At 38.5% G+C, this 26,590-nt stretch overlaps 1 protein-coding gene across 50 annotated transcripts in view; it reads left to right on the top strand.

The window, feature by feature from the left end:
* CPLANE1 (ciliogenesis and planar polarity effector complex subunit 1) overlaps window positions 1-26,590 on the top strand; it is a 169,407-nt gene that overhangs the window by 125,413 nt on the left and 17,404 nt on the right. For 31 of the 50 annotated variants that reach the window (XR_013532334.1, XR_013532335.1, XM_078365594.1 and 28 more), the window contains 4 exons: window positions 306-443; window positions 6,608-6,638; window positions 7,134-7,262; window positions 20,420-20,585. Coding sequence is in view for 48 of the 50 variants with exons in the window: in XM_078365594.1 (XP_078221720.1) it covers window positions 306-443; window positions 6,608-6,638; window positions 7,134-7,262; window positions 20,420-20,585 (464 nt within the window). In the remaining 2 variants the exon portion in view is untranslated. The remainder of the gene's footprint in view (window positions 1-305; window positions 444-6,607; window positions 6,639-7,133; window positions 7,263-20,419; window positions 20,586-26,590) is intronic. The other 19 variants (XM_035291658.3, XM_078365571.1, XM_078365562.1 and 16 more) reach the window with 2 other exon arrangements.

The following is a 26,590-nucleotide window of genomic DNA, read 5'->3' on the forward strand; positions in this document are numbered from 1 at the left end:
TAGTATTTCTTTGTTTTTATGGAAGGTCCTATCCACTTTAGCTCAGTCTGCCATGTTTAATGGAGTTGATAATAAATTTTATTGTTTCTTTATGGCAGAAGAACTTTAAATTTTTAATCAAATTAATTCATTTTACAGTAGAAAGCTATTAGTATAATATGTGGCAAACTTCTAATATCTGTGTTACCCATTGGAAATATTGGCAATTGTTGTCTTTTCCATGTGATCTTTTTTTTTCTCTACTATTTTCTTTTAATTGTTATATGTAATCTGATTCGTGCATTTTTTGACCCATATGGATGAAGAAGATCAAAGTGACAAAAAGGAGACTTCAGAACCTGAATTTTCAATAACAGAAAATCATTCTGGTCAAAAAACCCATGTGTTTTCTACTGCTGATTCAGCTGTCAGCCTTTCCAGTGACCAGAATACTACTTCTCCTGGTATTGTTCTTTACTTTTTCATTTACACATAGTCTTATTTTTCCATTATAATGTTACTGAATATGATTTACTGGGAATACAGTTATGAAAGGTTTGTGAAGTCATTTTATAATATTTATTTTAGGGGAAGAAAAGTTAAAACTTTTGCTATTCACATGAAGAACTATGATATCTTGTCACCTTCATAAGACATACTGCAATCATGTATCATTTCTTGGTGTAACTTATTAATATGAAATATATAGCAACTGGAATTACTACAATAGTTGATTTTTACAAAAATTGAGAAATTAAAATTCCTCCAACTATAAGAACTTTGAATTTTAATTTGAAAACAAAATAGTAGCTATCATTTATTGAGCCTCCACAATGTGCCAAACACTGTTTTATATGCATAGACTCTGGTTTAAGCCTGACCTACGAAGTGTAGACACTATTATTATCCCCATTTGACAGTTGAGGAAATTGAGATTTAGAAGGATTTAGTGCCACTTTTTGTTTCATTTCATTTGGAGGTAGCAATTAAAACTGCTATTCTTTAGTCCTAATGAATACTTTTTGTCATATGAATTATAGGACATAGTAAATATATCAGTTCAATCATTGATAGTGTCTTGGAAATATTTTTTTTTTTTAGTTTTACTCTCAGATATTGATGGTAAATTAAAATGATTTTATTGAGTGTTTAGTATTTGTTTTATTACCATTATTAGAGTAATATAAACAATAAAAATGCTATTTTAAATGGCATTACTGTTACTTAAATAAAAGAAAAGCTATTAAGAAGCTGACTTTAAATCTTGTAGATATTTTCTTAGTTCTTTGTAGATGCCATGTGTGTTTTAGTCATCAACATATGGGCATAATAATTTCCACTTCACAGAGTTGTGAAGATTGAGTATCATATATAAAGCATCTGAGAATCTGTTTTATTTTCTTGGTCACTGATAGTTTTCCTCTCCCCTTCTCTGGGGGAGGATTGACAAATGAGGCTAAGCAGGACTCAGGGCTAGGTTGTAGAGGGTTCCATTTATATCTGAGAAGTTTACACTTCATTTTATCCTTGGGAATCATTGAGCAGAGAAGTAAAATGAGGAGGTTTTGAGGAAAAATAGAATGGAGGCATAGATCACTGAGGAGGCTACTAAAATCTGACCTGGGAAATAATGAGGGCCTCGCTAGTCTTGTGGGAAAGAAAAAGAAGAAACAAGGCATTTTGAATTAGTAAGTGATGGTAGTCAGTGACTAGGTGGGTAAAAGAGGAGGAGAAGGGGGAAAATGGTTGTTTAGTGTTGCCAGAGTCTAGGGCAAAGATATAACTAAGTCTGATGTCAAATTCTAGACTCCAATCTTTTGGCTTCCCTGAGCCACAGTGGAATAAGAAGAATTGTCTTGAGCCACACATAAAATACACTAACAATAGCTGATGAACTAAAAAAAAAAAAAAAAAAAAAAAAAAAAATCTGTGCGTAAATCTCATAAAGTTTTAAGAAAGTTTACAAATTTGTGTTGGGCTGCATTCAAAGCCGTCCTGGGCTGCATGTGGTCTGTGGGTCATGAGTTGGACAAACTTGCTTAGAGCATTTTGAGACCAAATGTAACAGTGTAAGGTGATGCTAGGATAGATGAGTGGTCGTGTTTAGGATGCAGTTTTAGATGATGAAGTGGAGCTTGGATGAGGGTTTTAGGCTTGAAAAACAGATGAAAGAGCCTCTCACCTAATTATCTAGTCAAGACTACAAGAGTGCATCTGCCCTCTACAAGAACAAGGGAAAATGGCAAGGACCAATCTGTGAAATGTCATTCATTTGAGAGGAAAGGGAGCCTCCCCAGTAGTGAAATGGGTGAGCAGGCTGGTAAAGAGATTTTCAAGAAAAAGTGAGTGGCTAGCAGTTTCACAAACCATCAGAAAGTAAAGAATAAAGACTGAGTTTTAAGGACTTTCAGTATAATATCGAATAGAGAAGGCAGGACAAAGACGAGCTCAAGAAGCTATACTATAGACTACCTGATAAAGAATTCTGACAATAAAAGGAAGTAGGAAAACAAGATAAAGGAAATGAAGTCAAAGATTATTTCAAGATAGGGATAAATACAAATTCTTTAATGTTTTAAAGGCCAAGGAAAAGAAAATGGTGGGAAAACAGAAATTGGAAGGACCAGGTTAAGGAGATGATTCACTCAGGATTGTACTAGCTGCTGCTGCTGGTTTTTTTTTTTTTTTTTTTTTTCAGTTGTTGTTGTTGTTTTAGAGATGGGGTCTCACTCTGTTGCTCAGGCTGTATGTAGTGTTGTGACCATAGCTCCCTACAGCCTCAAACTCTTGGACTGAAGCACTTTTCCTGCCTCAGCCTCCCATGTATCTGGGATTTCAAGCACATGCCACTGCAACTGGCTAATTTAGTTGTATGTTTTTAGAGACAGAGACTTGCTCAGTTGCTCAGCTGGTCTTAAAGTCCTGGCCTCATGTGGTTCTCCCATCTCAGCCTCCCAAGTAGCTGGGATTACAGGTGTGAGCCACTGTGCTTACTTGTATGAGGTTCTTAACTTAGGATGCAACAGAAGAAAAGGAGAAATGTCAATAAATGGCATATCACATATAAAGAAGGATACATTAAAATGTTTTCCTCTAGTATTCAGTGTGTGATTATATATTTAGAAAGAAATGATGTATATAACATAGTATAGAATTTAAATGCCCTAAGGGATGTTTCCTCCAAAAATGGCATCTTGGAAAGATGTATTAGTCTGTTCTTGTATTGCTATAAAGAAATACCTGAGACTGGGTAATTTATAAAGAAAAGAGGTTTAATTGTCTCACGGTTTGGCAGATTATACAGGAAACATGGTGCCTATTATCTGCTGAGTTTCTGGGAAGGCCTCAGGAAACTTACAATTATGGCAGAAGGCAAGTGGGGAGCAGATATGTCACAAAGCAAGAGTAGGAGGAAGAAACCAAGCAAGGAGGTGCTACACGCTTTCAGACAACCAGATCTCACAGGAACTCACTCGCTGTCTTACTTGAGGACAGTACTAAGAGGGATGGTGCTAAACCATTCATGAAAAACTCACCCCCGTGATCCAGACACCACCCTGGCCCTATCTCTAATACTGGGATTACAGTTCAACATGAGATTTGGGTGGGAACACAAATCCAAACCAAATCTGATGTATTATCATTCTCTATTTTTTTTGGGGTGGAGAGAGGGTTGCGCTCAGTCATCCAGGCTGGAGTGCAGTGGCATGTTCATGGCTCCCTGTACCCTTGACCTCCCAGATTCAAGCAGTCCTCCCACCTCAGCCTCCCAAGTAGCTGAAATTTTAGGCATGTGCCACCATACCCAGCTAATTTTTAAATTTTTTTGTAGAGGCAAGGTCTCACTATGTTTCTCAGGCAGACTGTGAACTCCTAGGCTGATTGTGATCCTTTCACTTCAACCTTCCAAAGTGTTAGGATTATAGGCATGAGCCAGTGTACCTACCTTTTCTTTAAGTTCAAAAATAGGTTAGATTTTCTTTTTTGCAGTTAACTTCTATTTCTTAGGACATTCTTCTTCTTCTTTTTTTTTTTTTTTTTTTTTTTTTTGAGATGGAGTCTTGCTCTGTTGACCAGGCTGGAGCGCAGTGGTGTGATCTTGGCTCACTGCAACTGATGCCTCCCAGGTTCAAGCAATTCTCTTGCCTCAGCCTCCCAAGTAGTTGGGACCATAGGCAGGCACCACTACACCGGGCTAATTTTTGTATGTTTAGTAAGGCAGAGTTTTGCCATGTTGGCCAGGTGGTCTTAAACTCCTGACCTCAGGAGATCCACCCACCTCAGCCTCCTAAAGTACTGGGATTACAGGTGTAGTGAGCAACCACACCCAGCCTCTTCTGAGTATTCTCAATAGTGGCAATTGATTTATTTACTGAGGATGGATTTAATTTTTGCTAACAGCTGTAAGTTATTTGAAGGCACTTCTGGTAAATGAAGTAGACTAATGATTAGGCTCATTGTCACTGGCTGGAATTATGTGGTTATCAAGGAATAAAGTTGGATAATTATGTTTAATAAATTGTTTATAAAGGCACTCCCAAAGGATGAGTTTTAAAAATGGTTAGAAAATGAAGTATGAACAGAATTTCCCTACGTGACCATTTTTAAAGGTATTTATTTGGGTAAAATGCTTTTATGCTCTTTGATGAAGCAAATCAGTTTCATTTTAGTAGTCATACCTTTTATATCTGATTAATCTGTACTTTGACCATTATCATAAGTAGCTGAGGCTTTTCTTAGCAATAACTGAATTGAGGTAGATCTTTGTCAGGGACCAAAGGCACTAAATTCTATCATATAAGACAGTTTATCTTTAAACATGAAGCTATTTAGTTAAATTGCATTTGTTATCAGAGTGTTCTGGAATTCTTCAAAAGGGTGTTCTCTTTTAGCAGTAGTAATTGAAAAGTATTAAACTTGCCCAGGTTGGACAGGCTTTGCCCACGTTTGTTGGTACTGTGACTGTGGCTTAGTGATCCTAGATTACTAAAAGGAGAAAGGGCAACTTGTTACTTACCGATCTTTGATGACTAACACTTCAGCCTTTAACCCAAGCGGTCACCATCTTTACTAACCTCACATATTTTCCCATATGCAGCCCCACCAGTATTGGAAGAGAGTCCTTCAAGCTTTTTTCGTGAATAGGACTGCAGGGGTTACTCACATACTGATAGAAAGTGTCTCTTTAATGGACATACTCTTTTCTAAGTACATAGGATTAGTATCTTTTTCTACCTAGCAAAAAGCTATAAGGGGTAGTGCTATTACTATTATGCTAATCTTAGATTTATGCGAAGTATTTCTCTCTTAAATTGAATTAGTTGTTGTTAAGAACGCACAAATGCCCAGATTCTAAGAACAAAAATAAAATCCTTGATTTGGAGATTAATAAATTAAACAGAACAATGTGTTTTCAAGAAAACAAGTATTTCATATTAAAACCATGTGAATGTGTAAGTCTTAGGGACAGATTTGGTTTATCTCAATATAATAAAATCTTAAGGAATGTTTTTTGAGATGTCAGAACACTTTTTCCTATATTCTGTTTTTAGAATTAAACATATAGAAGATTGAATAAAGTTTTTGTTTGATGGCATATAATTAATACTGGACAAGACTTAAAAATTATATTTTGGGTCACATTTTTTTTCGAGACAGAGTCTTGTTCTTGTCATCCAGGCTGAAGTGCAGTGGCGCAATCTCAGCTCACTGAAACCTCTGACTCCCTGATTCAGTTGATTCTCCTTTTTCAGCCTCCCGGGTAGCTGGGATTACAGGCATGCGCCACCATGACCAGATAATTTTTATATTTTTAGTAGAGATGGGGTTTCCTCATGTTGGCCAGGATGGTCTTGATCTCCTGACCTCACGATCTGTCTGCCTCAGTGTCCCAAAGTGCTGGGATTACAGGCCTGAGCCACCATGCCTGGCCTTGGGTCACATTCTTACAGGTAAATTGCTTCTGGATTTAAATAAGGTATTTTCTAAAATATATTACTTTTAGGTCACCAGATATTTGTTTTTTGTTTGTGTACATTTTAAAAGTAAATTGCACTCCAGTACTGTAAACTATATACTAAGCAAAGAAGGATTGTAATTCCTGACATATATTATACAAAGTACTCAGGATAGAAAAGTAATAATCTTATACCAGCTGGGTGCAATGGTTCATGCCTGTAATCCCAGCACTTTGGGTGGCCAAGACAGGTGGATCACTTGAGCTCAGGAGTTCAAGACCAGCCTGGGCAATATAATGAGGCCCCATCTCTGCAAAAAATACAAAAATTAGCCTAGCATTGCAGCACACACCTGTAATCCCAGCTATTCAGGAGGTTAAGGTAGGAGGTTCACTTGAGCCTGAGAGTCGAGGTTATAGTGTGCTGTCACCATGTCCCTGCACTTAGCGTGGGTGACAGTGAGACATGGTCTCAAAAAATATGTAGACAGAATTCACTACCAGATAGCATATTCAAGAGCAGGATAAATATGCTGTAAATATATATCTATAAACCAATTTGGAGGTGTAAACGTATTTTAATTTCTGGTTATATAATTTCTAAACTAGATTAATAATTGAAAGTAAAAAAAAATGACCTGAGATTTTTATTAATAATGTTTTTTTATTTAGGTATGAATAGCAATGATGAATTATTTGAGAGGTAAATATCTTAAGAATTAATTCACAATTTTCTTTAAAGTTGGGTGTAGATAGTGGAAATTTTGTTGTTCATTATGAGTGTGAACTTTTACATTATACATATCTTTGTGGTTTAAAGGAATATAAGTTTTCATTAGGTATGGAATATTTTTAAGAAATTGAAGATTGTTATATCCCGTATGGTTTTAGCATAAGTAATTCGAGTACAATAGACTGTATTTACTACATTTTGTTATGTAAATGTGCATTAAATATAAACAGGCAAAATCTATAGAGGTTTTCTTCTGGGCCAAATGTTTGCTTTTTAAAGAAAGTCTACCAGGACATTACTTTTTGATGATTAGTCTTTTTCACTGAGAGATACTAGAGTTACAGAAATAGAAGAAACAGTAGATATATGTTTATCATTTTGTGTTCATATGTTACGTTTATTCTTGCTTAGTAATTAAGTTGTAGATACTGATTTTTATTTCTTAAATTACATTTGCAAATGAAGTGTTTCACTAGATCCACTCCAGATGACTGGATTGACTGATATTGCAGACATTATTGGTGACGTTATAACTAAAGATGGAATTTCCAGTGAAGAGCTTGGGTTAATAGAACAAGCTAAGAGCATCTCCAGGTAATCATTGAATAATTCATTTTTAACCTGTTTAAAATGCTTCTGGTTCAAGAATGTTTAAAACTTGTCATATTTAATGTGATTTTTATGAAACAAATCTGAAGTTTAGAATACATTTTTTCTTCATGTTTTGTTATGTAAATATTCCGTTCTCTTCCTTTTCCCTAACAATATATAGTATATAACTCTATCCTGTGAGTCTTTCCAAGAATCACTCTAAGTACAACATATATTTAATCCTATCTCTGACTAGAAGTAATGAATTATTTAGTTCATAGCATTTTACCCTGAAATGAACCCTTAGAATACATTTTAAATATCCTTTCTGATCTATCATGCAAATAGAAAACAAAAAAGAGCAGGAGTTGCTGTTTTTATATCAGATAAAACAGACTTTAAGCCAACAGCAGAAAAAAGGACAAAGACTTTACATATTGATAAAGAGTTCAATTCAACAAGAAGACTTAACTGTCCTAAATATATAAGCATTCAACATTGGAGCACCTAGATTAGTAAAATAAGTATTGTAGACCTGTGAAACTATTTAGGCAACCATAAAGTAATAGTGGGGGACTTCAACACCCCACTGGCAAAGTTAGACATATCCTCCATCAAAGCAGAAAACTAACAAAATCTGGAATTAAGTTAGACACTTAACCGATGAACCTAATAGACATCTGTAGAATGTTCCACCCATCAATCACAGAATATACATTCTTCTCATCTGCACACAGAATATACTCCAAGATAGACCACATACTTGGCCATTAAGCAAGTCTCAATAAATTTAAAAAACCTGTAATCTGACTGATGTGGTTTGGCTGTGTCCCCACCCAAATATCTTGAATTGTAGTTCCCATGTTGATCCCCCATGTGTTGTGCAAGGGATCAAATGGAGCTAATTGAATCATGAGAACAGTTTGCCCCATCCTGTTCTCATGATAGTGAGTTAGTTCTCACAAGAACTGATGGTATTATAAGGGGTTTCCCCCTTCAGTGGCACTCATTCTTTTCCTTCTGGCCATCATGTGAAGAAGAAGGACATGTTTGCTTCCCCTTCTGCCATGATTGTAAGTTTCCTAAGGCCTCCCCACCCATGCTGAACTGTGAATTAATTATACTTCTTTCCTTTATAAACTATTCAGTCTCAGGTATGTCTTATTTAGCAGTGTGAGAAGAGACTAATATAGTAAATTGGTACCACAGAGAGTGGGGTACTACTGTAAAGATAAATGAAAATGTGGGAGCAACTTTGGAACTGGGTAACAGGCAGAGGTTGGAACAGTTTGGAGAACTCAGAAGAAGACAGAAAGATGTGGGAAAGTTTGGAACTTCCTAGAGACTTGTTGAATGACTTTGACCAAAAGCCTGATAGTGATATGGACAATAAGGTCCAGGCTAAGGCAATCTCAGATGGAGATGAGGAACTTGTTGGGAATTGGAGCAAAGGTGACTCTTGTTATGTTTTAACAAAGGGACTGGTGGCATTTTGCCCCTACCCTAGAGATTTGTGAAACTTTGAACTTGAGAGAGATTATTTAGGGTATCTGGTGGAAGGAAATTTCTGAGTGGCAAAGCATTCCAGAGGAAGCAGAGCATAAAAGTTTGGAAAATTTGCAGCCTGACAGTACAATAGAAAAGAAAAACCCATTTTCTGGGGAGAAAGTAAAGCCCACTGCAAAAATTTGCATGAGTAATGAGGAGCCAAATGTTAATCACCAAGACCATGGGCAAGATATCTCCAGGGCATGTCAGAGACTTTCATGGGAGCCCCTCCCATCACAGGCCCAGAGGCCTAGGAGGAAAAAATGGTTCCCTGGGCCAGACCCAGGGCTACCATGTTGTATGCAGCCTAAGGACTTGGTGCCCTGCATCCTATCCTCTCTAGTTGTGACTAGAAGGGACCAAAGTACAGCTCAGGCTGTGGCTTCAGAGGGTGCAAGCCCCAAGCCTTGGCAGCTTCCATGTGGCGTTGAGCTTGTGGGTGAACAGAAGTCAAAAATTGAGGTTTGGGAACTTCCTCTTAGATTTCACAGGATGTATGGAAACACCAGACAGAAGTTTGCTGTGAGGGCAGAGCTCTCATGGAGAACCTCTGCTAGGGCAGTATGAAAAGGAAATGGGGGGTTAGAGCATCCACATGGCTTCCGCTCTGGGGCACTGCCTGGTGGAGCTGTGAGAAGAGGGCCACCGTCCTCCAAACCCCAGAGTGGTAGATTTCACTGACAGCTTGTACCATGCACCTGGAAAAGCCACAGACACTCAATGCCAGCTGTGAAAGCCGCTGGGGCAGAGGGCTGTACCCTGCAAAGCCACAGGGACAGAGTTGCCTAAGACCGTGGAAACCTACCTCTTGCATTAGCATGACCTGGATGTGAGACATGGAGTCAAAAGAGATCATTTTGGAACTTTAAGGTTTAATGACTGCCGTATTGGATTTTGGACTTGCATAGGGCTGATAGCCCCTTGGTTTTGGCCAATTTCTCCCATTCAGACTGGTTGTTTTTACCCAGTGCCTGTACTTCCATTGTATTGAAGTAACTAACTTGCTTTTGTTTTCAGACGAGATTGGGCGCTTTCAGGGTGGTATGGCCGTAGACTGCTTTTGTTTTCAAAGGCTTAAAGGCAGAAGGGACTTGCCTTGTCTCAGATGAGAGTTTGGACTGGACTTCTGAGTTAATGCTAGAATGAGTTAAGACTTTGCAGGACTGTTGGAAGGACATGATTGTGTTTTGAATTGCGATGAAATGAGATTTGGAAGGGGCCTGGGCAGAATGATATGGTCTGGTTGTTTTTCCATCTTGAATTGTAGTTCCCATAATCCCCACATGTTGGTGGAGATAATTGAATCATGGATATGGTTTGCCCCATCCTGTTTTTGTGATAGTAAGAAGATTCTCTCATGAGATCTGGTAGTTTCATAAGGGGCTTTCCCCTTTGCTGGGCACTCATTCTCCTCCTTCCTGCTACCATGTGAAGGACATGTTTGCTTTCCCTTCTTCCATGATTGTAAGTTTCTTGAGGCCTCCCCAGCCATGCTTAACTGTGAGTTAATTAAACCTTTTTCCTTTATAAATTACCCAGTCTTAGGTATGTCTTTATTAGCAGTGTGAGAACAGACTAAACCATCCTCTCAGACCATAGAGGCATAAAAATAGAAATCAATACCAAGAAGACCTCTGTAAACCATATAATTACATGGAAATTAAACAACTTGCTCCTGAATGACTTTTGGGTAAACAGTGAAATTAAGGCAAAAATCAAAAAATTATTTGAAATAAATGAAAATGGAGACATAACATACCAAAATCTCTGAGGTGCAGCAAAAGCAACATTAAGAGGAGAATTTATAGCACTAAAGACCTACATCAAAAATTTAGAATGATCTCAAATTAGTGATATAACATCATACCTAGAGGAACAAAAAAACAAGAACAAATTAACCCCAGAGCTAGCAAAAAAAAAAGGAACTAAAATCAGAGCAGAAGTGAACAGAATCGAGAACCAAAAATCCATACATATAGTAAGAACTCTATCTCATGAGATCTGATAGTTTTATAAGGGGCTGATAGTTTTATAAGAATCAAGAAAACCAAAGTTGGTTATTTGAAAGGATAAACAAGATTGATAGACCACTAGCTAGATTAATAAAGAAAAAAAGAGAGGATCCAAATAAGCACAATAAGAAAACAAAAAAGGTGACATTACAACCAATCCCACAGAAATACAAAAGATCCTCAGAGACTATTATGAACACTTGTGTGCACAAGGTAGAAAATCTAGAGGCCATGCATAAATTCCTGGAAACATACAACCTCCCAAGATTGAAGCAGAAAGAAATTTGAAACCCTGAACAAACCAATATGACATCCTGAAATGGAATCAGTAATAAAAAACCCACCAACCAGTAAAAGCCCCAGACCAGATGGATTCACAGCCAAATTCTGCCAGACATAAAAGAAGAGCTGGTAGGAGTTCTACTGAAACTCTTTCAAAAAATCAAGGAGGACAGACTCCTCTCCAGTTATTCTATGAAGGTGGCATCACCCTGATACCAAAACCTGGCAAAGACTCAAGGAAAAAAGAAAACTACAGGCCAATATCCCTGATTAACATAGAAGCAAAAATCTTCAACAAAATACAGCAAACCAAAATCAGCAGCACATCAAATTGTGGTGATTGTTAATTCACCACAATCAAGTAGGCCTAATTTCTGAGATGCAAGATTGGTTCAACATACACAAATCAGTAACTGATTAAGAGCCATTTATGATAAACCCCACAACCAACATTTTACTGAAGGAGCAAAAGCTGGAAGCATTCACCTTAAGAACTGTTACAAGACAAGGATGCTCACTCTTACCACTCCTATTTAACATAGTACTGGAAGTCCTAGACAGAGCTATTAGGTCAGAGAAATAAACACAAGGCATCCAAATAGGAAAATAAGAATTCAGATTATCTCTTTTTCCTGACAATATGATTCTATATCTGGAAAACCTGAAGACTCCTCTACAAGCCTTCTAGAACTGATAAATGACTTTATTAAAGTTTCAGTATACAAAATTAATGTAAAAACGTTAGTAGCATTTCTATGCACCAGTAAATTCAAGCTGAGAACCAAAGCAAGAATGCTGTCCCATTTACAGTAGTCACACACACACACACACACACACACACCCCTAACTGAAGAGGTGAAAGATCTCAGCAAGGAGAACTATAAAACACTTCTTAAAGAAATCAGCTGACATTAAAAAAAAAAAGGAAGACATTCCATGTTCACAGATAAAAAAATTCAGTATCCTTAAAATGACTATACTGCCCAAAGCAATCTATAGACACAACACTATTGCTATCAAACTACCAATGCCATTTTTAATAGAATTAGAAAAAAGCTGGTCTAAAATTCATATGGAACCAAAAAAGGGTCCGAATAGCCAAAGCAATCCTAAGCTAGAAGAACAAAGCCAGAGGCATCACATTACCTACCTGCAAATTATGCAAGTTTACAGTGACCAAAACAGCATGATACTGGTACAAAAATGGACATACAAACCAATAGAAAAGAATAGAGAATTCAGAAATAAAGCTGCACACCTACAGCCTTCTGATCTTTGACAAAGTTGACAAAAATTCTGGGAAAAGGCGGGGAAATGACTCTCTCTAAAGGCTGTGAGAGGGTTGATTAGCTATATGCAGAAGAATGAAACTGGACCTTTCACCATAAACAAAAATTAACACAGATGGATAAAACATTTAATTATAAGACCTCAACCCATAAGAATCCTAGAAGAAACCTAGGAAATAACCATTCTGGACACTGGCCTTGGGAAAGAATTTATGACTAAGTCCTCAAAAGCAGTTGTAACAAAAACAAAAATTGACAAGTAGGATATAATTAAAGAGCTTCTGAACAGCGAAATAATCAATAGAATAAACAGACAACCTACATAATAGAAAATATTTACAGCTTATCATTCAACAAAGATCTAATGTGCAGAATCTATAAAGAACTTTAGCAATTGAATAAACAGAAAACAGGTATATTAAAAAGTGGTCAAAAGATGTGTACAAACAATTCTCAAAAGAAGACATTATTTTGTTCATTATTATTGAACAAACTAAATATTTAGTTATTGAAATTACAAGACCTCATTATTTTCTGGTAATAGTATTTTTCTATTAACCAAAAAATATTGTACAAAAAGGAAAAACAATACCACTAATTTCTATTTAATTATTCGATTTATCTGCTGTATTAGATATGACCTTATATTAAGATCATGTTAAACCCTAACTTCCTAAACTAATGTATTTAGTTACTTTCAATTATTTTGTTAAGTTAATGATCATGTTAACAATAGCCTATTAAATGTCAATAATTAGAATAAATTATTGACATTTATTCTATATGGCTGGATGTGGTAACTCACACCTGTAATCTTAGTACTTTCCAGGCTGAGGTGGGAGATCATTTGAGCTTAGGAGTTTGAGACTAGCCTGGGGAACATAGCAAAACATACAAACTATTTTTCCAGGTGTGGTGACTCACGCCTGTAATTCTAGCATTTTGAGAGGCCGAGGCAGGTGGATCACCTGAGGTCAGGAGTTCAAGTCCAGCCTGCCAACATGTTGAAACCCCATCTCTACTAAAAATACAAAAAATTAGCCAGGCATGGTGGTGGGCGCCTGTAATCCCAGCTACTCGAAAGGCTAAGGCAGGAGAATCACTTGAACCCAGGAAGCAGAGGTTGCAGTGAGCTGAGATCACGCTACTGCACTCCAGCCTGGGTGACAAGAGTGAAACTCTGTCTCAAGAAATATGTAATTATTAATACAAAGAAAAAAATTAAATATGGTTTTTGCTTTTGGAGATAGAGCTCTAAGACCAAGTAATATCAGTGTTTATGAGTGTTCAGGGGAAGAAAATCAGTGAAAGAAGGCAATCACAGCAGTTCTAATATTTATAAGTAAAGGGCAAGGAAGGAATTAGATGTAGCTAGAATTTGTGCATTAGAAGGGGAGAGTGAGACTAGCTGACTGTGGAGACCAGAGGCAATAACTGAGTTCAACCTATTGACAAGCAATAAGGGGATGGTCAGAAAGCGCTTTTTTTCTTTACTATTTGCTTCAGGGGATAACCGATTTAATATCTGTTAACCTCCCCATCCCGCAAGTAACTGCATTCTGGGATTTCAACTTTTCTTCCAATTCCGAAACCTGTTTTCTGCACTTGACAAATGAAAGACTACAGGTTATCAAAAACAAAATATGTTGGGAAAGTACTCATTACTTCTTCGACTTACATTTTTACTGCCTTGAAACTATTTCTGTATGTTCTTCTATCCAGACAGACATTCACTGTAACCTATAACATGAAAGATGTAAGCAAGGATACATAACTGTTTCAGTGAACAGATTTGGTGAAGTGCCTTCTGTTTTAGGACTTGAAGTTCATCACATTTTGTTGACTTCTGACATTCCTTTTTTCCTAGATTGGAAGAAAGATCTGCTTATGTAGTTTGTTTTTAAAATGTGCCAAGTGCCTGCATATTAACAAGATTTTTAAAAATAAAATTGTATAAAACATGTAATGTATTGATCTTTTGGGGGAATTAGATGCATCACCACTGCATTACATGGTATCACAACTCTATTACAGCTTCATTAACATTAACTGGTTTGCTTTCATAACATTTCTGAGGAATCCATTCTGTTTGCAGAGGTTCAAGAGAAAGGCCCGTTGAGAAGTTGTCTAGTTCCTTTTGTATATTTACAAATGCTTTATTCACATAGTTAACTTTTTAATTATTCATAATGTTTATGTTAAGATTAGTGGTAACTGGCTTTGCTAAGTCATTTTGGCTGGCTATGTAAAATACATTCTTGGACTTCTGCCCCCTTAATTTGTTCTTGGCCCTTGTCTTTGATAAGCACGTGCAGGTTTTTTTTTTTTTCTTTTTAAATTAATTTTCATAGGTTTGGGGGGAACAGGTGGTATTTGGTTACATGAGTTAAGTTCGTTAGTGGTAAATTGTGAGACTTTGGTGTACCCATCACCTGAGCAGTATATACTGTACCCAGTTTGTAGTCTTATTCCTCACCCACCTCCCACACTTTCCCCCAAGTTCCTGAAGTCCATTGTATCATTTTTATGCCTTTGCATCCTCATAGCTTAGTTCCCACTTATGAGTGAGAGCATATGTTTGGTTTTCCCTTCCTGATTTATTTCAGTTAGGAATAATGGTCTTCAGTTCCATCCAGGTTGCTGTGAATGCCATTATTTCATTCCCTTTTTATGGCTGAGTAGTACGATGTGTATACGTATACCATAATTACTTTGTTTTTTTTTTGAGACGGAGTTTCGCTCTTGTTACCCAGGCTGGAGTGCAATGGTGCGATCTCGGCTCACCGCAACCTCCACCTCCTGGGTTCAGGCAATTCTCCTGCCTTAGCCTCCTGAGTAGCTGGGATTACAGGCATGCGCTACCATGCCCAGCTAATTTTTTTTTTTTGTAGTTTTAGTAGAGACGGTGTTTCACCATGTTGACCAGGATGGTCTCAATCTCTTGACCTCGTGATCCAACTGCCTTGGCCTCCCAAAGTGCTGGGATTACAGGCTTGAGCCACCGCGCCCAGCCTACCACAATTTCTTTATCCACTCATTGCTTGATGAGCATTTGGGCTGGTGCCATATTTTCGCAATTGCGAATTGTGCTGCTGTAAACATGCGTGTGCAAGTATGTTTTTCATATAATGACTTATTTTCCTCTGGGTAGATATCCAGTAGTGGGATTACTGGATCAAATGGTAGTTCTACTTTTAGTTCTTAAAGGAATCTCTACACTGTGCTCCATAGTGGTTGTATTACAGTCTCACCGGCAGTGTAAAAGTGTTCCCTTTTCACCACATTCCTGCCAACATCTATTATTTTTTGATTTTTTGATTATATCCATTCTCACAGTAGTAAGGTGCTGTCTATTGCATTGTGGATTTGATTTGCATTTCCTTGAACATTAATAATGTTGAGCATTTTTCGTATGTTTGTTGGCGATTTGTATATTTTTTGTGAGTTGTCTCTTTATGTCTTTAGCATATTGTTTTAATGGGATTATTTACTCTTGCTTATTTGAGTTATTTGTATATTCTGGATATTAGAACTTTGTCGGTTGGGTAGATTGTGGAGATTTTCTCCCACTCTGCACTCTGTGGATTGTTTACTCTGCTGATTGTTTCTTTTGCTGTGTAGAAACTTTTTAGTTTAAGTTCCACCTATTTAACATTGTTTTGTTGCATTTGCTTTTGGGTTCTTGGTCATGAAGTCTTACCTAAGCCAATGTCTAGAAGGGTTTTTCCTATGTTATCTTCCAGAGTTTTTATGGTTTCAGGTCGTCATCTTGAGTTGATTTTTGTGTAAGATGAGAGATGAGGATCCAGTTTCATTCTTCTACATGCAGCTTGCCAATTATTTCAGCACCGTTTGTTGAATAGGGTGTCCTTTCCCCCTTTATGTTTTTGTTTGTTTTGTCGAATTATTTGGGTTTATTTCTGGGTTCTCTGTTCTGTTCTATTGGTCTATGTGTGTATTTTTTTTTACCAGTACGATGCTGTTTTGGTGACTATGGCCTTATAGTATAAAGTCATAATGTGATGCCTCCAGATTTATTCTTTTTGCTTGATCTTTCTTTGGCTATACGGGCTCTCTTTTTTTGGTTCCATATGAATTTTCAGATTGTCTTTTCTAGTTCTGTGAAGAATGGTGGTGGGGTTGTTGGTGGTGGTGTTGGTGATGGTGGTTTTTTTTTTTTTTGAGATGGAATCTTACTTTGTTGCCCAGGCTGGAATGCAGTAGCATAGTCTCAGCTCACTGCAACCTCCCCACCTCCTGGGTTCAAGCAATTTTCATGGCTTAGCCTACATAGTAGCTGCGATTACAGGTGTGCACCACCATGCCCAGCTAATTTTTGCATTTTTAGTAAAATAGGGTTTTGTCATATTGGGCACTGGTCTCAAACTCCTGACCTCAGGTGATCCATCCGCCTCAGCCTCACAACGTGCTGTGATTACAGGCGTGAGCCACTGAGCCTTTTGCTGGTGGTAGTGTTTTGCCAGGAATTGCATTGAATTTGTAGATTGCATTTGACATTTTGGTCATTTTCACAGTATTGATTCTACCCATCCATGAGCATGGGATGTGTTTTTGCCATCTATGATTTCTTTCAGCAGTGATTCACGCATGCAGGTTCTTCTGCTCCAGGTGACGTCATCATGCAACACAGGGCTTTAAGATAGAAGTTAGAGCCAGTTAGAAGACTTACTTCAGTAAGTTTAGAGATGAGGTGATCAGAATGCAGACTGTAGGGTAATAGGTGTAAGTAGACACTTGGAGGCTATTAGGTGGGAAGAGTGACAGCTTTTCTACTTGGGTGACTGAGTTGATGGCGATTTCGTTAGCAGGAAAAAGAATGCAGAGGCAACATGGGGAAACCCTGTCTCTACCAAAAATATAAAATTAGCCAGTCTCATAACCCAATCTCAAAAAATTTTTAATAATTTTTAAAATGCTGTATTGTATTAATTTTGCTTCCTTCCCTAAGAAGGACATAATGTATCTTTTGTTTGTTTGCTTTTGAGGCATGCTCTCACTCTGTCACCCAGGCTGGGATGCAGTGGCACGATAGTGGCTTACTACAGCCTCAACCTCCCCAGGCTTAGTTGATCTTCCCAGCTTAGCCTCCAAGTAGCTGGGACCACAGGTGTGTGCCACTGCACCCAGCTTATTTTTACAGTTTTGGTAGAAATGAGGTTTCAAAAACACAAATAAATAAGTAAATTAATTAATTTAATTAAATAATGGCCTGGCACAGTGGCTCACGCCTGTAATCCCAGCACTTTGGGAGGCTGAGGTGGGCAGATCACCTGAGATCAGGAGTTCGAGTCCAGCCTGGCTAACATGATGAAGCCAAGTGTGGTGGTGCATGCCTGTAATCCCAACTACTTGGGAGGCTGAGGCAGGAGAATCACTTGAACCCAGGAGGCAGAGGTTGCAGTGAGCTGAGATCATGCCATTGCACTCCAGCTTGGGCAATAAGAGTGAAACTGACTCAAAGAAAAAAAAGAGAGAATGCAGTTGAACATTAAGTGGTAATATTCATTGGTATGTTAGTTTTAATTCCTCTGCAAAGCAGATGGGATTTTGATGAGCAAGAGATTTATTTGGAGAAATGCCTGTGAGGGAAAAAGGGATGATGCCATAAAATTGGGGACAGCTATCAGACTGCAGTGCTGATGTAGATCTGACCCTGTGCTGGGGGTCCCCAAAATCACCTCCAGGTTTAGAAATCCCCTAGGAGGATGCACAGAACTCAGCATGTAGTCATTTTCATGGCTATAATTTTTCCTAACAGGAGGCAGAAGGTACATGGAGTAAATTCTGGGGAAACCAGGCATAAACTTTTAAGAATCTTTTCCCAGTGGAGTCTCACAGAATGCACTTAATTCTTCCAGCAAGAAGTTGTGACAGCATGTGTGAAATGTCTACCAGGCAAGCCCATTAGAAACTCAGTGCCTAGGGTTTTGCTGGGGGGATACTGCCTGGCATGTATTAAGATTCCAGACTCCCTTAGGCCGGGAGTGGTGGCTCAAGCCTGTAATCCCAGCACTTTGGGAGGTCGAGGTGGGTGGATCACGAGGTCAAGAGATCAAGACAATCCTGGTCAACATGGTGAAACCCCGTCTCTACTAAAAAGACAAAAAATTACAGGCATGGTGGCGCGTGCCTGTAATCCCAGCAACTCAGGAGGCTGAGGCAGGAGAATTGCCTGAACCCAGGAGGCGGAGGTTGCGGTGAGCCGAGATCGCGCCATTGCACTCCAGCCTGGGTAACAAGAGCGAAACTCCATCTCAAAAAAAAGATTCCAGACTCCCAAAAGGAAAGCAGATACTCAGAATAAACCACATTGTTTGTATTTGTGACTGGTCTTCTGTTTAGGAGGGTGTCTTCTTCATACACTGGGTGATACATCTGTCCCAACTCCCCATCTTTTACACTTGATCTTAGCCAAAAGGCCGAGAAGCGACACCCCATCTTTTAAAAAAGAATTTTTTTTTAATTTTCTTTTTTAGAGATGGAGGGATGCTACTTTGCCCAAGGTGGGCTTGAACTCACAGTTGTCCCACCTGAGCCTCCCAAGTAGCTGGGACTACAGGTGTGTGCCACTGTACCTGGCCCCAGATTCCCATTTTGCACCACCAATTTTCTCAGACCACTCCTAGTACATGTGTTAGTTCAGATCCTCCAAGAAGGTAATCCCACCTTAGCTTCTGCTTTACTGGGGGAAATGCTTGTAAGAGAATGGGGGAGTGCGGGGGAAGAAGTAAGGAAAAGCATCAGACTACAATGGAGCTCTGAGCCCTCCCTGTAAAGGAGAGAAGGAAAGAGGGTAGGGGAGACAGTCTCAGTACACTGAGTAGTTGTAAGAATGTTTCAGCCAGGTCAATGGTAAGTAGTAAGGAAAAGCATCAGACTGAGATGCAGCTCTGAGCCCTCCCTGTAAAGGAGAGGGAAGGAAAGAGGGTAGAGGAGACAGAGTTTCAGTACACTGTGTAGTTGTAAGAATGTTTCAGCCAGGTCAATGGTAGGACCTCAGGCCAAAGTCACCCACACAGTCACCTGTGTCTTGCGGGAATGGGCTTTTCACAGCATCCCTGCCATGCTTAGTCCCTTAATTTGGTCCATACTATGGGAAGTGTGGCATGAGCCTAACCCTGGGAGTAGATCCAGAAGGGCAGCTGTTGGAAGTCACCTCTGTGTCAGAAGTTTTTTGGTTTTTTGAGACAGTCTTCTTCTGTCACCCAGGCTTGAATGCAGTGGCATGATCACTGCTCATGGCAGCTTCAACCTCCCAGGCTCAAACCATCCTCCCACCCACCTCAGCCTCCTGAGTAGCTGAGACTACAGGCATATGCCATTACACCTGGCTAATTTTTGTGTTTTTTGTAGAGATGGTGTCTCATCATGTTACCCAGGCTGGTCTCGAATGCCTGGGTTAAAGCAGTCCACCTGCCTTCGCCTTCCAAAGTTCTGGGATTACAGGCATGAGCCACTGAGCCAGCCCTCAGTGGGCGGAAAGTTTTGAAAGTTACAGAAATGGTGCAGGGAGTAAATTATATTAATAGATGAAGGAAGTCAAAAAGGATTTACATGATGTGATTATTATGCATTGCATACCTGTATCAAAATATCTCATGTACCCTGTAAATATGTACCCACAAAAATTTAAATTTTTTTTAAAAAGCCAAAAAGAAAACCTTTTAGGACATTAATTTTAAAACAGTGAGCAGAGAAGAAAGGAGCCAATGCAGGAGGCTACATAGTGTTTTGAGAGTTAGGAAAAGACCCAGGTAGGATAGAGTTTAAAGAAGAAGGGAAAAGAGATTAAAGCAAATGTTATAAAGAAGTTGTTAGTGAGCTTTCTGAGTCCATTTTTAGTGGATTTCAGGTAACAAATTGGAGTGAATTGACTGGAGATTATAAGTATATACTACTTTTCAAGATGGGGAAAAATCTTTCCAGATAGATAGTGTGTAGTCATGATATATCTTATCTGCATAACAAGTTTAAAAGCAAATGGTATCTTGCTTGTTAAATTTCTCAGAATTCAGCGTTCTTCTGGCAGACATCCACAAAGAACTGAAAAGGAAAGAAGAGAGATTCGAGCCTGGATGAAAAGAAAACAGAAAGAAAGAATGGCGAAGTACTTAAATGAGCTGGCAGAAAAGAGAGGGCAAGAACATGATCCTTTCTGTCCCAGAAGTAATCCAGTAAGTCTGCAGTGTCAGCGGTAATGTAATGGAATTATAGAATATGTATAATTACTTTCCTGTCAAATTTTCAAGAAAAGGATTAACATAATTTGGATACATTTTTAATTTGGCATATAGAAAAGACAGCATTTTACTTAAGTCAGGAAAAGCTAAGAAATTACCTTAAAATGTTGCAGGATATTATACTAACCAAGTTATACTGAATTATCTTAAATATTTTTTTTGTCCCCCAGGCTAATGATGGCTATAGCATTTTAACAAAAGGAGGAGGTTGAATGATTGGGTGACCAATTGGAGTTGTTCCTTTCCTTTCCTTTTTTTTTTTTTTTTTTGAGAGAGTCTTCCTCTGTTGCCTAGGCTGGAGTGCAGTGGTGCAATCTAGGCTCACTGCAACCTCCGCCTTCCAGGTTTAAGCGATTCTCCTGCCTCAGCCTCCCAAGTAGCTGGGAATACAGGCGCATGCTACAACTCTACTAATTTTTTTATTTTTAGTAGAGACAGGGTTTCACTGTGTTAGCCAGGACGGTCTTGATCTCTTGACCTCGTGATCCGTCTGCCTCAGCCTCCAAAGTGCTGGGATTACAGGCGTGAGCCACTGCATCTGGCTGTTCCTTTAATTTTCAGTAAGAGTCAATGGCAGTTGAAACAATTGACTATGTATTAAAGCCATTTTAAAAACTCATTTTTAAAATTAAAAACATTTTCTAGGCCTGCTCCTTTGCTTAGTTTATGACATTTATTTACTTAGAAAATGTTGAGACTGGGCATGGTGACTCAGGTTTATAGTCCCAGCACTTTCAGAGACCAGAAGTGAGAGGATCACTTGAGACCAAGAGTTGAGAACATCCTGGGGAACATAGTGAGACCTCATCCCTACAACAACAACAAAAAATTAGCTAGGTGTGATGGCACACACCTGTAGTCCCAGATACTCAAGAGGCTGAGGCAGGAGGATCATTTCAGCCCAGAAGTTTGAGGCTGTATTGAGCAGTGATCTTACCACTGCACTCTAGCCTGGGTGACAAAGCCAATCTCTGTGTCTACAAATAAAGCAGAAGCTAACAAATAAAAGAAAACTTCAATTTTCTGTCTACAAGTTATCTACAAAGAATTAAAAATATATATATATATTTTTATATATACATAATTTATATATATATAAATATATATATTGATATATATACTATATATATATAGTCCAATTAGGTACCAACAGAACAATGTCACTTCTGTGTGTGTGGTTTTTGTTTTTTAACTATCTTTAAAACTGTCAGCATTTATTTACTGAGTCCTAAGTACAGACATCACGATCACTAGGTCAAGTATATTTTTCTTCAGATGGTAAAACAATGCAGTGTTACTTTGATAGTCAACATTACTATGAAAATTACATTTAGATTACAGTTTATCTTTTACTTTTAATCTGAAATAAAGTACAATATACCTTCATTTTTTCAGCATCATTAGGAAAACAAATTCTTTAGGTGAATTTTCCAGATAAACTGTCCCATTAAAACACCAAATGGTGCAAAAGTAGGTATACTATTGTTTAAAGTATATGATTTACTTACCTGTCTCAGAAAAGAGCATATTGGCGTTAACATAATCTTTTCGTGATAGCTCAGGAGACAGGGTAGTGACCTCCAGGGCTACTGAGGTACATGACCAGAATCTTAAAGTGTGTGCATGTGTATTTTGAGTATGTGTGTATGTATGTGTATTCCCCCTCCCTATGCAGAATGGGTTCTGACATCACCTTTTCTGTCAGTGAAGTAAATACCCAAGATGGTTAGAATTGTGTCCAAATTTAGAATATATTGGCCAGGAATGGTGGCTCATGTCTGTAATCCCAGCACTTTGGGAGGCAGAGATAGGAGGATCACCTGAGGGCCAGGAGTTCAAGATCAGCCTAGGCAACATAGTCGAGACCTCATCTCTACAAAAAAAAGAAGAAAATGAAAATTAGCTAGGCATGGGGGCCCATGCTTATAGTCCTAACTACTCAAAGTGAGAAAATCACTTGTGCCCAGGAGTTTGAGGTTATAGTGAGTTGTGATCATGCCACTGCATTCCAGCCTGGGCAACAGAGTGAGCCCTTGAATCAAACAAACAAGCTCTAAGGATATAAGAACTGCTTGGTTCATAGATTTTGTGGTCTCATTCACGATTGCAAACAGTTGTTGTTTTTAACTTCTCTTTTGGTAAAGGGATGGGATTAGTGAGGTGTAAATGTAATTAAAATTTTCGGGGTCCAAAGTGGCTCCCGCCAGAGGTCATGGCGCTTGCGAAGGCGAGGTCATCAGTTCAAGGCTAACCTGAGCAACCTCATAAGCTCAAACTGATTGGCAAAAAAAAAAAAATTTCATTTGAATTTCTATTAGAAATCAATAAGACCTTTAATTTGTTAGTGACTACTTCTCTACAGGACCTTGAAAAAGTGAATTTACTTCTGAGTATCTGTTTATTTATTTATTTATTTATTGCATTTTAGGTTTTGGGGTACATGTGCAGAACATGCAATACAGTTGCATAGGTACACACATGGCAGTGTGTTTTGTTTGCTTTCTCCCCTTCACCCACATTTGGCATTTCTCCCCAGGTTATCCCTCCCCACTTCCCCCTCCCACTGGCCCTCCCCTTTTCCCCCCAATAGACCCCAGTGTTTAGTACTCCCCTCTCTGTGTCCATGTGTTCTCATTTTTCATCACCCGCCTATGAGTGAGAATATGCAGTGTTTCATTTTCTGTTCTTGTGTCAGTTTGCTGAGGATGATGTTCTCCAGATTCATCCATGTCCCTACAAATGACACGAACTCATCATGTCTGATTGCTGCATAATATTCCATGGTGTATATGTGCCACATTTTCCCAATCCAGTCTATCATCAATGGGCATTTGGGTTGATTCCAGGTGTTTGCTATTGTAAACAGTGCTGCAATGAACATTCGTGCGCATGTGTCCTTATAGTAGAACGATTTATAGTCCTTTGGATATATACCCAGTAATGGGATTGCTGGGTCAAATGGAATTTCTATTTCTAAGGCCTTGAGGAGTCACCACACTGTCTTCCACAATGGTTGAACTAATTTACACTCCCACCAACCGTGTAAAAGTGTTCCTTTTTCTCCACATCCTCTCCAGCATCTGTTGTCTCCAGATTTTTTAATGATCGCCATTCTAACTGGCGTGAGATGGTATCTCAATGTGGTTTTGATTTGCATCTCTCTGATGACCAGTGACGATGAGCATTTTTTCATATGATTGTTGGCCTCATATATGTCTTCTTTCGTAAAGTGTCTGTTCATATCCTTTGCCCAATTTTGAATGGGCTTGTTTGTTTTTTTCCTGTAAATCTGTTTGAGTTCTTTGTAAATTCTGGATATCAGCCCTTTGTCAGATGGGTAAACTGCAAAAATTTTTTCCCATTCTGTTGATTGCCGATTCACTCTAGTGACTGTTTCTTTTGCCATGCAGAAGCTGTGGAGTTTGATTAGGTCCCATTTGTCTATTTTGGCTTTTGTTGCCAATGCTTTTGGTGTTTTGTTCATGAAGTCCTTGCCTACTCCTATGTCCTGGATGGTTTTGCCTATATTTTCTTCTAGGGTTTTTATGGTGCCAGGTCTTATGTTTAAGTCTTTAATCCATCTGGAGTTAATTTTAGTGTAAGGTGTCAGGAAGGGGTCCAGTTTCTGCTTTCTGCACATGGTTAAGAAGTTTTCCCAGCACCATTTGTTGCTGTTTTTGTCGGGTTTATCAAAGATTGTATGGTTGTAGATATGTTGTGTTGCCTCTGATGCCTCTGTTCTGTTCCATTGGTCTATATCTCTGTTTTGGTACCAGTACCATGCTGTTTTGATTACTGTAGTCTTGTAGTATAGTTTGAAATTCGGTGGTGTGGTGCCCCCCACTGTGTTCTTTTTGCTTAGAATTGACTTGGCTATGCGGGCTCTCTTTTGGTTCCATATGAAGTTCATGGTGGTTTTTTCCAGTTCTGTGAAGGAAGTCAATGGTAGCTTGATGGGTATAGCATTGATTCTGTAAATTACTTTGGGCAGTATAGCCATTTTTACGATATTAATTCTTCCTAACCATGAACATGGAATGTTTCTTCATCTGTTTGTGTCCTCTCTGATTTCGTTGAGCAGTGGTTTGTAGTTTTCCTTGAAGAGGTCCCTTATGTTCCTTGTGAGTTGTATTCCAAGGTATTTTATTCTTTTTGTAGGAATTGTGAATGGCAGTTCGTTCTTGATTTGGCTCTCTTTAAGTCTGTTATTGGTATAGAGGAAGGCTTGTGATTTTTGCACATTGATTTTATATCCTGAGACTTTGCTAAAGTTGCTTATCAGTTTCAGGAGTTTTTGGGCTGAGGCGATGGGGTCTTCTAGGTATGCTATCATGTCGTCTGCAAATAGAGACAATTTGGCTTCCACCTTTCCTATTTGAATACCCTTTATTTCTTTTTCTTGCCTGATTGCTCTGGCTAGAACTTCCAGTACTATATTGAATAGGAGTTGTGACAGAGGGCATCCTAGTCTAGTGTCAGATTTCAAAGGGAATGCTTCCAGTTTTTGCCCATTCAGTATGATATTGGCTGTTGGTTTGTCATAAATAGCTTTTATTGCTTTGAGATACGTTCCATTGATACCGAGTTGATTGAGGGTTTTTAGCATAAAGTGCTGTTGAATTTTGTCCAGTGCCTTCTCTGCATCAATTGAGATAATCATGTGGTTTTTGTTTTTGGTTCTGTTTATGTGTTGAATTACGTTTATAGACTTGCGTATGTTGAACCAGCCTTGCACTCCCAGGATGAATCCTACTTGATCATGATGAGTAAGTTTTTTGATTTGCTGTTGCAATCGGCTTGCCAATATTTTATTGAAGATTTTTGCATCTATGTTCATCATGGATATTGGCCTGAAGTTTTCTTTTCTTGTTGGGTCTCTGCCGGGTTTTGTTATCAGGATGATATTGGTCTCATAGAATGATTTGGGAAGGATTCCCTCTTTTTGGATTATTTGGAATAGTTTCAGAAGAAATGGTAGCAGCTCCTCTTTGTGTGTCTGGTAGAATTCGGCTGTGAACCCATCTGGACCTGGGCTTTTTTTGTGTGGTAGGCTCTTAATTGCTGCCTCGACTTCTGCCCTTCTTATTGGTCTATTCATAGTTTCAGCTTCCTCCTGATTTAGGCTTGGGAGGACACAGGAGTCCAGGAATTTATCCATTTCTTCCAGGTTTACTAGTTGATGTGCATAGAGTTGTTTGTAATATTCTCTGATGATGGTTTGAATTTCTGTGGAATCTGTGGTGATTTCCCCTTTATCATTTTTTATTGCATTTATTTGGTTGTTCTCTCTTTTCTTTTTAATCAATCTGGCTAGTGGTCTGTCTATTTTGTTGATCTTTTCAAAAAACCAGCTCTTGGATTTATTGATTTTTTGGAGGGTTTTTCGTGTCTCAATTTCCTTCAGTTCAGCTCTAATCTTAGTTATTTCTTGTCTTCTGTTGGATTTTGAATTTTTTTGATCTTGCTCCTCTAGCTCTTTCAATTTTGACGATAGGGTGTCAATTTTGGATCTCTCCATTCTTCTCATATGGGCACTTATTGCTATATACTTTCCTCTAGAGACTGCTTAAAATGTGTCCCAGGGATTCTGGCATGTTGTGTCTTCGTTCTCATTGGTTTCGAAGAACTTCTTTATTTCTGCCTTCATTTCGTTGTTTATCCAGTCAACATTCAAGAGCTAGTTGTTCAGTTTCCATGAAGCTGTGCGGTTCTGGGTTGGTTTCTGAATTCTGAGTTCTAACTTGATTGCACTATGGTCTGAGAGGCTGTTTGTTATGATTTCAGTTGTTTTGCATTTGCTGAGCAGTGCTTTACTTCCAATTATGTGGTCAATTTTAGAGTAGGTGTGATGTGGTGCTGAGAAGAATGTATATTCTATGGATTTGGGGTGGAGAGTTCTGTAAATGTCTATCAGGTTTGCTTGCTCCAGGTCTGAGTTC

Source organism: Callithrix jacchus, chromosome 2, assembly GCF_049354715.1.
Source record: "Callithrix jacchus isolate 240 chromosome 2, calJac240_pri, whole genome shotgun sequence".
Classification (NCBI taxonomy): Eukaryota; Metazoa; Chordata; class Mammalia; order Primates; family Cebidae; genus Callithrix; species Callithrix jacchus.